This window comes from Diceros bicornis, chromosome 26, assembly GCF_020826845.1.
Source record: "Diceros bicornis minor isolate mBicDic1 chromosome 26, mDicBic1.mat.cur, whole genome shotgun sequence".
NCBI lineage: Eukaryota > Metazoa > Chordata > Mammalia > Perissodactyla > Rhinocerotidae > Diceros > Diceros bicornis.
The window spans coordinates 47,986,925-48,001,770 of record NC_080765.1 but is presented as its reverse complement, the minus strand read 5'-3'; the positions used below and the strand labels follow the sequence as shown (position 1 = coordinate 48,001,770).

At 56.7% G+C, this 14,846-nt stretch overlaps 1 protein-coding gene across 2 annotated transcripts in view; it reads right to left on the bottom strand.

Annotated features, from left to right (window-relative positions):
- The window catches only part of AXIN1 (axin 1), a 56,508-nt gene that overhangs the window by 3,818 nt on the left and 37,844 nt on the right, over window positions 1-14,846 (bottom strand). For both annotated transcript variants that reach the window (XM_058570501.1, XM_058570502.1), the window contains exons 4-8: window positions 13,898-13,994; window positions 7,249-7,386; window positions 5,282-5,811; window positions 4,424-4,594; window positions 1,669-1,914 (exon numbers count right to left, since the gene is read on the bottom strand). In XM_058570501.1, coding sequence (XP_058426484.1) covers window positions 1,669-1,914; window positions 4,424-4,594; window positions 5,282-5,811; window positions 7,249-7,386; window positions 13,898-13,994 — 1,182 coding nt within the window. The remainder of the gene's footprint in view (window positions 1-1,668; window positions 1,915-4,423; window positions 4,595-5,281; window positions 5,812-7,248; window positions 7,387-13,897; window positions 13,995-14,846) is intronic.

Here is a 14,846-nt window from a genome sequence, read left to right as displayed (position 1 = left end):
CTTTGGGGAACCAGTGACTGGAGGCGCTAGGATCTTGTCACTTCACCTGCACTGAGAGCAGCCTTCAGAAGAGGCTCTGCCCTCGCCTCCTCCCTGTGTGTGGCTCTTCCTACTCAGGGCTCCGACGGAGACTCAGGTTCTGGAGTGCGGTCACGGCTCTGTCCGAAGCAGCTGGGGAGGCCTGTCCTGGGGCTCGCTGCCCAGCAGCTGCTCTCCAAGAGGCTGTCCACCCTCGGGCGCGATGCTGTGTGGCCCTGATGATGACTTCTACTCTGACTAGCCTGGGTGGGGTCACCCACGAGGAGCTCAGGGAGGGCTCAGCACCCCCACTGCTGCATGCAGACCTCTGCCCTATGTCTGCAGCCGTTCACAAAAGGCCCACATGCCCTGGATCGACAACACATGGAGATGCCAGAGCCACTGGGCGAAACCCCAGCTGGAGGCTCACACCCCAACAAGCATAAGAGAGGCTCGTGTGGCTCTGCTCGGCACCACCAGCCAGAGAAAAGACGCTGCCCTGCAGGGCCTGCCGGGTGCGCGCAAGAAGAGCAGACTCGAGCCTTGCCCCAGAGCTCGGCCTGAGCAGGGTCCCAGGAAGCCCATGCAGGTGGTCTGCACAGCAGGAGGCGTTCCCGCTGCAGGCAGCGGCCCCCGCACCCTGCGTGCCTCTGGAGCGGTGGGTGCCAGCACCGGGTGGGTCCACGGCACAGAGCCGCCTCTCCAGCTCTACGCTGACTGAACGAGGCCGTGGGCTGTGAGACAGCTGGCTGTAAACGTGGTTGCTTCAACGACCCAGGGGACACATTCTGGCTTCCGGCTGTGCCTGACGAGACAGACACCGGGGAGGGTCTGCACCCTCACATCGGATTCCCCAGAGCAGGGCTGCCCCACACAAGGTGAGGCCCCTGGGAAGGGGAGCCAGGAACATCCGAGGAAAACCGTGGCCTTTGTGTAACCACGCTCCCCAGCTCTGGGTGAGAAATACAGATTTCCAGGCCCCTCAGAGACCCTGATCTGCCTGGGAATTCCAATGAGCCAGTACATCCAGGAAAATTGACCTCAAGCCCTGGAAGGTTCGGGGCAGCCACATTCCGGCCTGGAGAGAAGACCTGCCACTCACAAAGAGCAGGTCTCCCTGCTCCCTGGGGGAGAGAACGGGGCCTCGCCTGAGGCAGCATCGGCAGCGGGTTGGCGTCCTGGCCCAGAAGGTCCAGGAGGGCGCAGTGAGGAGAGACTGTGGCCGCATCTCGCCAGAAGAGTTTTACACCTGTCTGTATCTCAGCACTTTCACCGACCTGCCAACGGCACTGTTCGGGGTTCCCCTGGGTATGGCTGTAAATGGAGACAGCCAGGACAGCCCCCTCTAAGCTCAGCCTGCACAGCAGCCAGTGGTGACCTGGCTGTGTGACCTCGAGCTGTTCCACGCCACGGTGGGGGAAGACCCGGGGCGAGTGCACGCTCATAGAGCACAGCAGGCACGAAGAGAGGAAGGCTTCCCTCTCCTTCCCCGGAAGGACAGTGTCGTGACCACCTGCCGAACAGTCTGTGGCTCTCAGCGGAAGGAAGAACCCAGTACTGCCGGTGGGGACCCGGCGTGGCTCTAGGTGGGGACTCCAGGCCTCGGGGAGCTTCACCCTGATGGCGCCACCCCCGTCCCTGCCACCATACCTTTGCTTCGAGGGTAACTTGCTGGCTCTCTTCTCCTCCTCCTCCAGACGCCTGCGGGCCTCCTCCAGCTGGGTCAAAGGGTTGGGGGCTGGGTTGGGTGGCATTGTGGGGTCTTGAATGAAGAGATGAGAGGGCTGGACAGAGTTCCGGAGCTGAGCACTAACCCAGGGGTGCACGGCCCCCGGACGCTCAATGGACAGGGGCCTGGAGCTCTCATGGGCCTGCTGCTTCTTCGCCCCGGAAGACCTTTGGGAGCAAGAGAACCAGGCGTGGCAACATCTGAAATCCTGGGCCGCAGGGGGTGCCAGGAGCGGGGGCAGAGCCAGTAGAGGCAGGTGAGGCCCTGACTCCCGGAGGCCGGGCAGGAGTGCCCTTGTGCCCCTGGCCACCAGAGGGCACGTGAACTTCTGCAATTTCCTCCTGTACCACATATACAAAAGTCCCTTTCTTGCACACTTCTTTTTTTGTAACTTATTTTTAACAGCTTTATTAAAGTATAAATCAGGGCCAGCCCCGTGGCTTAGCGGTTAAGTGCGCGCACTCCGCTGCTGGTGGCCCGGGTTCGGATCCCGGGCGTGCACCGACGCACCGCTTCTCCGGCCATGCTGAGGCCGCGTCCCACATACAGCAACTGGAAGGATGCACAGCTATGACATACAACTACCTACTGGGGCTTTGGGGGGGAAATAATTAAATAAATAAAATCTTTAAAAAAAAAAAAAGTATAAATCATATCCTAATGACCTTTTTTTGTGTGAGGAAGATTAGTCCTGTGCTAACATCTGTCACCAACCCACCTCTTTTTGCTGAGGAAGATTAGCCCTGAGCTAACATCCGTGCCCATCTTCCTCTACTTTATACGGGACACCGCCACAGCATGGCTTGATAAGCAGCGCGTAGGTCCGTGCCCAGGATCCAATCCTGTGAACCCTGGGCCGCTGAAGCGGAGCACGCAAACCTAACCACTACGCCACCGGGCTGGCCCCTATAATGACTTCTCTTATAGAAAAGTTTTCAGTGTTTTTTAAAAAATATTTTAATGTCAAAATAAATGCTATTTGTGAAAAACCTGAAATATATAGGAAATTTAAAGAAAAAAATATAAATAATCCATAATTTCATAATTTAAAGAGAGCCACTCTCAGTATATTGGTATATCTCCTTCCCCAACAGAAACATTTCCCATAACTGGCATAATTCTACACACATAATTTTCCCTGGTTCTCCCTCACGGTGATAACATGCCCTTCCCTCTGTCACTGGACACTGAGGACGTGTTCACACCTGGGCACATGTACCACAACCACCGGGTGAGGCTGGGTGCAAACGTCCACCTCTGTGCTGCGGCTGGAGGCCTCTGAAGCAGACAAGGGAACCCCAACAAGAGGGAACCCCAAGAAGAGGCCGCCTGGGGAGTGGGCTGGCCCAGTGCCCTTGTGACGCCAGAAGTGCCCAAGAGAAGGGACCCTGGGGGGAGGTGGGTTCCACAGTGAAACCTCAACCGGCCCCATCTCCTGCCCCCACCCCTTACTCCCGGCCCTGCACGCCCGCCTTGCAGATGAACAAGGGCAGAGGCCCACAGCCCTGGGGCTCCAGGGAGGGCCTGGTGGGGACACTGAGGCACCGTCATTTAAAACAGTTCATCCTGATAGCAGGAGCCTCCCAGGCCCAGGAGGCTGTTTGTACATGTGGCTCTTACCTGTCAACCACCTAGCCCTCCATCTGGGGTCGGGGGGTGGCCAGGACAGAGTCATTCCATGGAAACCCACAAGAGGGAACTCCAGAGAAGCCAAGAATCCATCCCCATCCCAACAGAGTGGGACAAGCTTTGTGACTGCAAATGGTCTGGACATTGGTGGGGGGCTCGTTTCTAAGATCACGCAGAGACAGGACACGGGGACCCCGAGTTGCTGCCCAGCAACAGGCTAGGCAGGTGTTCACCTCCTTCACACATGCACACTCAGCCCTCCCCCACTATTGCCAAGGAAGGCTGAAGCTCAGGGAAGTCTGTGACCAGGGAAGGAGGGGCGGCCCATACACCAATGGGCAGACCCCAGCAGCTCCAGGCCCCGTGGCCGCCCGCTCCAGGTGTGACCCGCCTCTAGCCCGGCCCCATCTGAGCCAGCCCCAGATGGACCGACCCATGTGGGGCAGCGAGGGCATTTCTGGAGCCTGGCTCTGCAGCCCCCCAGAGCAGCCTCTGACCCTGTGGGGTTGATACAGAGGTCAGAGGGACACAGACTAAATGAGAATCTGCCCCCCACTCCAACGGCGGGGGGACAACCAGGTGCGAAAAGACTTCTGCGGGCTCCATCTGCAGGAACAGTCAGGTGCCAGTCTAACTTCCCCAGTGACTTAGGTCATTGTCACGTGGAGGCGTCACCACCCCAGAAATAACCTCGTGAGAGCAGCTGTGTGACAGCAGACCCCTCCTCGGCAGGTGGGGCCAGAACTAGAGGAGCTCACAGACAGAGATGTGGTGACTTTAGATGTACTTCACCAGTGGGCGCTCCTGCCCAGGACACTGAAGCTGCGACAAGGATCCCACTCCCACCACAAGCCCACACGGGGCAGGCATCAACGAGCAGATGCTGCAATGGTTGGAGCTGATTCCGTGGAATTCTTGCTTCCACTGCAGGGGCTTTGCGGTAAGACAGTGGGTGGGGCTGTGACAGCTGCGCAGACACTGGTGAAGCAGCTCTGGAGGCTCGCCGGGTTATCTGCACACACCTGTGCCCACACCCCCAGGACTCACCCGTGGCCGGCCTTCCTGTGCCTGCTGATCTCCTTCTCCCCCTCGATGATCCACTGCATGATCTTCTGGTTCTTCTCCGCATCCTCCGAGGAGCCTGGCACCTCAGCGCCGACACCTTTCCCTGACTCGGCCTTCTTGGCATTTCTTTTGGAGGTGATGCCTACCTTCCCGCTATAAGAGAAAGATCTGGGCATCACCTGCTGACTTTACCTGGCCTGTCACTGGAGAGCTGGCCGTTTGTGCTCTACACCCCGAGTGGCTGGAGGAAAAGGGCCTGGAAGGGCCTCTGCTCTCTGAACATGGTGGCCCTGACAAAGTGGCATGTCCCACTGGCCTCTGCCCAGCTCTGTGTGGTGGTCTGGGGTTGTTTTGGGCCGACTCTGCGGCAGGAGGGGAAGGAGGCGTCCAGGCAGCACCGCTGAGAGGGCTGGGGCTCCAGGTCGGGCTGTAGTACTTGTCCTCTGCCCGCCCAGCCCAGGCCACCCAGCCAGTGGCAGCACCCAGGACCGGCCACTCCTCCTCACCAGACACCTCCCTCTGACACATCTTTATCCAACCAAGTTTCCAGGCTGAAGCCCTGGCCAACACAGCACCCCAGGCAGAGGCTCAGCGCCCACACCTGGCACCTGACCTCTTGGCCATCACGCGCCTGCAGTCTCTGTGGCTGACCCTGCTTAATGGCTTTTAAAGGGGAACTCTGGCTAGAAAACCAGAAGAGAATCCACAGGAGACACGGCCTCCTGCCATGACCCCTTCCTCCCTGGGAAGACACAGGCGCCCCTCACTGACACACGCACAGGGACGAAGGAACCACAGCCCTGGTCTCAAAGCTCAGCTCGGGCTGCCGCGGACACTCACCTGTAGACCAGGCTGTCGCTGGTGACAGGGGCGGTGCCCACGCTTTCTGAGTGGCTGCGGGGTTTGGCCGTGTGGCCATGTGGCTCCAAGCCCCATGCGAAGCTGCTCTGGACCCGGCGGGTAGCCTCGGCCTCGGCCTGCTCCTTGGGCCTGGCCAAGCCGTGGTGGCCGTGGTGGTGGCTGTGCCTGTGGAGATGCAGGCCGGCTGCATCCAGCTTCGCCCCCGACTTGAGCGCGTGCTTACCGTGCCCGGGAGCTATGCCCCCCAGCACTCCTGGCATCTTGGGCACGTGTGCACCGTCAGGGGAGTGGTGGCCAGGTCCCGGGGACTGGCAGCCGGGTGTCCTCATGACCCGCTGCACATGCTCGTCCAGGATGCTCTCAGGGTTCTCCTCATGCGTGTCCCGCAGCCCTGCGCAGCCCACGTCCACGTAGCGGGGCGGGAAGTGGTGCCAGGCTGGGGCTGAAGGCAGCTTGTGACTGGCCCCTGGGGGGCCGGAGGACACGTCGCCATCCTCACCTTCCTCTTCCTGTAGGGACAAGGCTGCACATCACCACCCGGTACTGGCCGTCCCATGGAAACCTCACACGTGGGGAAACAAACAAGCCAGAAGTCAGGCGTGCTATGTCCTGGGGTCAGGAGTGCCCAGCCCAGGGTGAGGCAGGGCCAGGCGGGGTGCAGAGGTGCCGCCCGCGCGGCTCCTGGAGACTCTTCTGCCCCGACGGGCCCCGAGCGAGCGCGGCTAGGCTCTTGGCAGCGGCGCTGCAGGATGGGGCACAGAGGGACAAACACAGAGACCCCAGTGAGTGTGCAAGGGCACGTGACCACCGCGTGCCTTGCACCAGCGGCTCAGGGAAATGGCGCCAGTGCCGTTGGGACCACTGAGGAACCTCTGCACTGAGTTTTCTTTTATAGTTCTCAATAAAGGTTTTTGGGATTTTTGATTGAGTTTTCCTATTTCTCAATTTTATTGCCTTATTTCCCATTATATTTTCAAAAGAAATATTGCCCTTGTACAGAAGAGCTCTTGTTTTTTGCTTATTTATCTTGCTACATGTTTCTTGATAAATTCTTACAGTAACTAGTTGAATTTCATTTGATTCTCTAAGAGTTTATGTAACCATATCTTAAACATTGATCACTTTAACTCAAAAAGACACATCTCGCATTTATTTTCCCATTTTATTGAACCGTCCAAACCAGAATAACGTTGAGTAAACTTGGTAATAACTGAAAAGAAAGGGACTGAGCTACTGTACACTAAACAAACCTCCAGAAGTTGACCACAAGGGTTCTCACCACTGCAGAAGAACCTGAACGTCACGGGGATAGGTGGCCAGCCGTGGGCACTGCGGTCGGTGCTCAGGGGGAAAATGGTATTGGAGAGACAGACAGACAGATGGACGGAGAGTGAGAGACAGACGGGCAGAGGGAAGGTGAATGGTGCCCCCTTGTGGGCGTAGCTCAGAGCTGCCTCAGCCCCTGGACTCCTGCCCCACATCCCGTGTCCCCAGTCTGACCCATGCTCTGCAGGGCTGAGGGCCGACAGCTGGGCACCGTCTCGGCTCCCCTCTCAGCTGTCTTCCCACAAGAAGCTGGAACAGGAGCCCCAACCCCGGCACTCGAGGGCTGCACAGGGCCGGGAGCCGCTGCCAAGCACCTGCTGGTCACTCCCCAGGCCTCCGCTCAGGCCCCTGCCAGGGGGGGCTTCTTCTCGGGAGACGGCACAGGCTGGGGACCAGGAGTTGGGGCTTCAGAGGGTGCATGCATCGCAGGAGAGCAGGCCCTGGCCAGCCACCGAGATGGGGTCAGAGTGCGATCAAGCAGGGAGAGGGGTTACTCTGGGAAACCCTGGAGGGGACTCCTGGGGCCCAATGCCACCCCCAACTCAAGCCCAAACCCAGCTCTGATCAAACAATTCAGAAACCAGGATGTGGCGTGGCCTCCCGCCGTGGGGCCCACTCACCATCCGGACGCGCTTCAGCCGCTCCTCCAGCTTCTCCTCAGCCTCCCGCGTTCGCTGGATGGCCTCCAGGCGGTGGATGAGCTCCGCGGCGAACTTCTGTGGCTCCACACGGATCTCCTTTGGCATTCGGTAAGTGCGCTACAAGGAGACACCGCTGATTAGCGGCCACATGCAGCTTCAAACTCCCACTCTCTGTGCCAAGGTGGCATTCAGGCCCTTTCTGGGTAAGAGGAAGTAACACGCAATCTGCATTCACTGTAAAGTAAGGGTGTCCTTTTTTCCCTTTCCCTGGGAATCAGCCTCCTCACTGCCCCCTTTCCTCGTCAGACTAAACCCCTCCTTCATCCAGCACAGTCCAGGAGAACAGAGCACCGACACTGTTTCTTGTCAGCCTCTCACAACCACAGAACCAGGGGCACCGAGCAGGGCAGGTCCTCAGTCTCCTGGGGCGGGGTGGTCAGGGTGGCAGCTGGTAGGCCCCATGGGAGGGAGGCTCTGGTGCCCCAAGCCCAGGTACGCCCTGTACTAAGGGCCTCCCAGCCTGTCCGGAGAGGCAACTGCCCAGGCAAAGACCCAGTGAGGCCTGGGGACTGGAGCAGAGGAATCTGGGCAGGGAGAGCTGCAAAGGCCACCGAAGAGCGAGCCCGGAGCCCCGGGGCAGAGACCGGCCTGCAGCACAGCGCAGGATGACCTGCTCCCTGCGGTGCCCGCCCTGCACACAAGAGGGCAGCAGCCCCGGGGTGCACAGGTGTGTGCGGACCAGGCTGCAGGCTCTGTACAAGGGATGGGGGACACAGCGTACAGGAAAAACATCAGGAGAAAGGTGGGACTACAGAGGACTTTTCCTTTTCAGAGAATATAACTCTGCAATGTATTTTATAGGAATACACTGTATAACTTTTTTTTGCAGGGGTAGCTTTATTTTGAAATAATTTCAAATTCAAAACAGTTGCAAGAATAACACAAAGAACTTGTGTTCACCTTTCACCCAGATTCCCCAACTGCTGACATTTGCCACATTTATTCTGTCATTTTCTCCTACACGCACACACGCAGGCACACATGCACATATGTATGCACATGCACATGCATGGACGCACACTTACACACGCACAGACGCAGGCATGTGCACACATGCGTGCACGCACGTAGGCACATGCATACAGACATGTAGGCACGTGTGCACACACAGACACACACACACTCTTAGCCAGTAGAGATATGATGCCCATTTACTCCTAAATAACTTAGAGAGCATTAACAAAAAGCAAGGACTTTCTTTTTTTTTTCTTTTTTGCTGAGGAAGAGTAGCCTTGAGCTAACATCTGTTGCCAATCCTTCTCGTTGTTGTTTTGTTTTTTGCTTGAGGAAGATTAGCCCTGAGCTAACATCCATGCCCATTTTCCTCTACTTTATATGTGGGTCTTTACCACGGTGTAGCTGACAAGTGGTATATGTCCGCAACGGGGATCCAAACCCGCGAACCTGGGCTGCTGAAGCAGAACGCACCGAACTTAACCACTACACCATGGGGCCGACCCCCAAAAAGCAAGGACATTCTTGTACCTAACCATAGGACAATTATTACACACAAAAGAACGCTGATACAACACTGTTTTAGCAGTTCTTCCTCCAATTTCACCAGCTGTCCCAATAATGTCCTTTACAGCAAAACACGTTCTAAAAATCTCAGCCACCAAGGTCTGAGCGAGGGTGGGTGCTGCTGCGAGGAGGAGAATAGAGGGGGGACCCAAGGGAGGGAGGGCCAAGGAGGGGCAGGAGGGCAGATGGTGGAGAGGGAGGTGGCCTGGGGACAGGGTGGCACACATGGTCCAGTTCTCTGACCTCTGTGGGTAGACAGTGGCTTTCAGATGTGAAGCAAGGCAAGGAGGGGAGGGGCGGTGCCTGAGCGGAGCCAGTGCTCCCACTACCCTCCCAATGGCGAGCTGTGGGCACAGTCTCAACTCTGCCTACTCGTTTCTCATCTACAAAACAGGAGTAAAGATTGTGCCTAATACCTCAGAAACATGTAAGATTAGGCAAAAAATTATGTGAAGGGTTCAGAGACAAACGTCCACTTGTGGGGCTGATGCTGACCACGACAGACTCAGAGGAGGCCGCAGAAACCTTTGAGGGGCCTGGAGAGGAAAGGGGGCCGAGGGCAAGCCCAGGACACAGGCCAATGCTTCAGGGGTGGAAAAAGTTGGTGTAGAAGGCCGGGTGGTGCCCAACACTGGGCTGGGGTTTGTCCTGGAGCCAAGGAGGCCAGCCCCAAGAAGAAGGGGCAGTCAGGGTCCAGTGCTTCTAAAAGATCCTAGGAGAGAAGCCTGAGAGGGAAAGTGGGCATGGACACAGAGCCCCAGGGGACTGGGCAGTGGGGATGGCCAGGAGGCCGAGACCCTGGAAGGAGTCTTCACGAGTGGGGTGTTCGGACAAACAACAGAGGACAGAGGCTGGTCCTGCCCTGCCAAGCCTGCTAGCCAGAGAGGCCTGGAGGCCAGGAGGGCCCGGGCAGGGCGTGCCAGCTCCTCTGTGCCAGCGCTGAGCGCCGTGACCCACACGGGACCCAGAGCTGACAGCCGGACGCCCAGACGGTGAGCACAGAGCAAGAGCAGAATGCAAAGCCCTCAACGAGACACAGCCACACAGACACCGGGCGACACCATCGAGAGGACACAGCGGCTCAGCCCTGGGGAGGGGCGCAGACCTGCCGAGTGAGGCCATTCTGGAAAACAGCCTCCAGGCTGCATAGCTACGCTTCTGAAAACAGGAAAACCTTATCAGATTTATGCAACGCAACTTTTCCAGCTTTGGAGGAATTAAAAAGAAAAACACAAAGGAAAAAATTCAAGTAAATGAAAATGTGACACTTCTGAGGAATTAAAAAGGCAAAAAAGAGGGGCCGGCCCAGTGGCATAGCCGTCAAGTTCGCAGGTTCAGATACTCAGCGCAGACCTACACGCCGCTTGTCAAGCCATGCTGTGGCGGTGTCCCACATAGAGCAGAGCAAGATGGGCATGGATGTTAGCCCAGGACCAGTCCTACTCAGCAAAAAAAGGAGGATTGGCAACAGATGTTAGTGCAGGGCTAATCTTCCTCACAAAAAAAATTTAAAAATAAATACATAAAATTAAAAAAAAAAATAGGGAACAAAAAGAAAAGAGAAGAGGTCCCTCTCTCAGCCTTAAGGATCTGAGGACCACACTTCAAGACTGGAAGGTGACCAGTGTCCCTCAAGTGCTGGCACCTCCGTGCCACAGCACTATCACCCACACACGTCCCCTCAACCTGGCCCCGAAACACCCCATAAGTCACGCGGCAGGACTCCCGGATGCAGCAGACCCACTCAGAAACAGTGTCTCCTAAACAGAACAGAGCCCTCCAATAGCAGCCTCAGCTGCACCCCTAACTCAGGCAATGGGGTGAAGCATGAGGCCATGGGCCACACGTGTCCAGCCGGCACCCCACATACCGGGCGCTGTCTGCCGAGTGCCCGAGCTCCCTGGGCCTGCCTCCACCCACCACGTCTCTGGTCTGATAACAAAGCGAATGTGCACAGGCTCTGGAGGCAGCGCCGGTGTCACCAGCCACAGAAGAGACCGTCACTCACAAGACGCCACAGCCTCTAAGGAAGACGGGACGCAGCATTTCTCCTCATTTGTTGGATAGGTGTCCACATGAGACGTGACTGATGAAGCGTGAAGTCTCTTCACTTTGAACTTCAAACCAACATCACTGAACCAAATGCTGCACTTTCTGCCCCAACCACACGGCTGGGCTGAGTTCAAGGCTGTGGTCCAGTCCTCCCAGGCATGACCACTGTGCCCACCGTAGGGCTGCTCCAGGGACCACGTCTCTCCACTGAGGCAGAGCTCTGCTCCCTGCAGCCCCACCCTCTCCGGGTCCCGCCCAACTGCACCCCCCCCCCCCAAAAGAAGGCACCTCAAGGCCCCTCAGCTGAGCCACCAGACAAGCAGACTGGCCAGGGCCCCTTGGATACCGCAAAGCTCCCCACACTGCAGATAAGCGGGTGATGGAGAGCTTCTCCTCACGCTGGGCCCCAGAAACAAAGGCCAGGCAGTGGAAGAGGCTGCTCACCTCTCGCTCCCCATCTATGCTCACCGCCCCACCGTGCTCAGCCCACTCGGGCCACGGTCCATTCCCTTGAATGCGTACACAGCTCAAAAAGCAGCAGCTCATGAAACCTCCCCGGACAGCAATCAGGACTCAGAGATCACCAGCTTCTCTCTGGAACACACAGGACCTCCTGCTTTCACTCAGCGTTTACCAAAGGCCAGGCCCAAGTCTGCGTGCTGTGCATGCAAACCCTCTTAGCCACCCTGCAACGGCCCAGAGACTGCGGCAGGCAGCCTTCCAGGCCACGGACTGTCCACACCAAGCAGTCAGGCCAGGTTCTCACCACTGCACCACTGCCTTTCTCACCTCTAAGTTCCCACTGAGAGTTAGTCAAGATCTTCGAGAACCTAGGGACGCCTAGCTTTCTTCGATTCTGGAACATTCTCCCAATGGCACCTCTGACTCTTGCCCCTCTCCAGCTGTCTTCGTCCTCCTCTCTGTGAGGCATTCTGGGAAGTCTTTCCAGGTCTATACTCCAGCTCACCAGTTTGCACTCTAGGTTTTGTCTAATACTGTTTAATTTATTGAATTATAACATTTTTAATTTGGAAAAATCTCAAATTTGCAGAAAAGTTGCAAGAACGATACAAAGAAATTTTTTCTGAATCTTTTGAGAGTATGTTGCCTACCTGATGCCCCACCACCCGGAACTGGTTGGGATGTCTCCCACACATGAGGACTTTCTGACACAAGTAGCCCCAGACTCCGAAGCCCGGCAGACCAGACACTGCCTTCTCCTCCTCTGCCAACCCAGGTCTCCCCTTCGAGGCCCGAGGTACGCTCAGCTGGGCCACATCTCAGGCCTCCTCAGTCTTCCTTGACTTTCATGACCCTCTGACTTTTGAAAATTAGAGGCCAGTTCTTGTATAGGATGGCCCTCAACTTGGGCCGTGTCCTGGTGACGTTCCGGGCAGGAGGCCCCCAAGGGGCGCCAGGCGCTTCTCACTGTCCTCACAGAGGCAGCATCCATCTGTCCCATCACTGACGACGGCAGACCACGGACTCAGGGGGGCCCGCAGGTCCTCCCCTAAAGTCGCTTTTTCCCACTGTGTGTTAGTATTTTACGAGGGGCTATTTGGGATGATGTAAATATCTTGCTCCTCGTCAAACTCTCTATTCATTGGTTATGTCACCGTAGACGCACGGATTCCAACGTTACTGCCACTAACTTGGATGCTCCCACTGTCTGGGCCTTGGCCAGCAGGAGCCCTTCCGAGTGGCTCTGGTGTCCCCTCACTCTCTCACTTTCTGGGACTCAGGATGCCCGGGCTCCTCTTCTGCCTCCCCTGCTCAGCCCTGGTCCCGAGTGTAAACGTCCACTGAGCAGGGTGGAGAAGACACACACAGCCCTGCACGGCGCGGCAAAGACGCCCAGGCTCAGGCCCAGACTGCCCAAGTAGTAACATGAGTCAGGCTGGGCGCTCCCCAGGGGTCACCTGCAGCGTGCACACACGTGCAGGCACACACAGGCACACACACGTGCACCTTCACTGTCTTCCTCTTTTTCCTAAGCAGACGCCATCAGTGCCTCCTTCAGGCCAAATCTGCGCCAAGGGTTGGCTGGGAAGTGACAAAACGCTTGACCATCCTTTTCTTAGTAATATCAATAAACCAACATCCTTTCTTCTCAGTCATAAACAATCACTCTTCTTATTTGCAAATTCAAATTCTGCAGACAAGCTAAAGGACTAACCACGGAATCCTGATTAGGGAGGGTGTGTGCATACTGAGAAGTATCCACTCTCCCTGCACAGAAACCATGAATGAGCGGCTGCCGCCCTCGGCGAAGACCCTCCCATAGGCTCTCATCTCCCTCTAAAAGGTTTTCCCTTCAGAGCCGACGTGTCCAAATAAGGAAAGTGATCCCACGTTCATCTCTGCAGGTGGAGATAGGCTGTGCCCGTCCGCTCCGGGCTCTCTGAAGCCCCCAGTGGCCACAGTCAGGAGAACCGCTATCATCTCATCTTTATCCGGGAGTTGCAGCTTTGAAGTCAGGTTGCCCACGTGATGACTCCCACGGTTCAGCCACAGAGAGGCCGATGCCCCGTTTCATCTTGAACAAGCAGTGGTCACAGTAACTTGAGATTGGGGGCACTGAGGGGCGCCTATAGGCCTTCCGACAGAGCCGCAGTCAGGTGGCCCGTGCAGGGGTCTGGCCTGGGCACAGAGCCGGCAACGGAGGCTCCGAGCTGCTTGCCCACCTTGAGGAGAAGCACCTCATTTAACATGATGGGAAGAGACGGCACGGTGGGTGCTGCGTAAGGGCACTCCTGCTCTTCCGGTCTGACGCAGGCAGGGCCTACAAGCCATCTGCGCTGCCTGCGCCACGCTGACCACACACTAGGCCTGGACACGAGCCAAGCTCGCCAGAAGCCAGCAAGCACCTTTCCCATTGGCCAGTGCCACAGCAGCCCAGTCAGAGTAGGGAGAAGGGATGGGCACAGGTCCGAGAGAACTGGTGAGCCCCGGACTCAGCGATGGGGAGTGTGAGGGCCACCCAGTCGGAACTTACAGGAATGTGAGGTAGAGGCACCCGCCCGTTGACCTGGACGCTCTCTTGCATCTCCCGGCGGTGCTGCTTGCGGATCCTGTAGGGTGGGATTCCATCCCTGTCCAGAGAGAGAGAGCCCGCGTGAGCACAAACTGAACAGCTCCACAAAGTTTAGCTGTGCGTGTGCCTTGATCCAGACCCACACAGCCTGCTTTTCTAAGGTCTGATAGCTAAGAAAAGTTTTTACATTTTTAAAGCAGGGGAGGAATATGTGACAGAGACAGTAAGTGGCCACAGAGCCTAAAATATTTACTAGTGGTCCTTTATGGAAAAGGTCTGCCGACCCCTGCTTTATCACTGGGGTGGGACGCAGCATGCCTCGCCAGGAGGGGTGCTCTAAATGGACCGGAAACAGTGGAGGCCTACAAGATGGGCAGCCAAGACCATCTAGATCCCACTGAAAGACTTCCCAGGTTCCATTATTCTGCTTCCTTCCAGGGTAAATTGATAAAGCAGTGTAATCTCTCTGAGAGATGCCTGAGTTAGTTTTCTTGACACAAGTTTTAGTTATGAACCCTTTTGAAGATTATGATAAAAATAAAATTATAGATTATCTTTAATATAACTAAATGCACTTACTCAAGATGGATCCAGATTTTAACACATACTTCACTGCACATACGCAATCCCTAAAGACTCCCCAGTCCTCTCCCCACTATTCACAAGCTACTCTGGGGAGCACAGCAGCTGACAGGAGCCAGAGTGACCCAGAGATGCCTGCCAGAGCAGACTCCAGAGAGAGCCCCACGTCCTCCGCACTGAAGGACTCCTGAGGAAGCTGCTACCTCCCACCGCTAAGCGGCTGAGTCTTTCAAGTGTGCGACTATTGAAAGCCCTCGGCCTTCCTGCTGCCCAGCAGGTGCCGTGCAGGCCTGTGTCAGCGACTCCTGACCCCTCGCCTCCTGCCCGA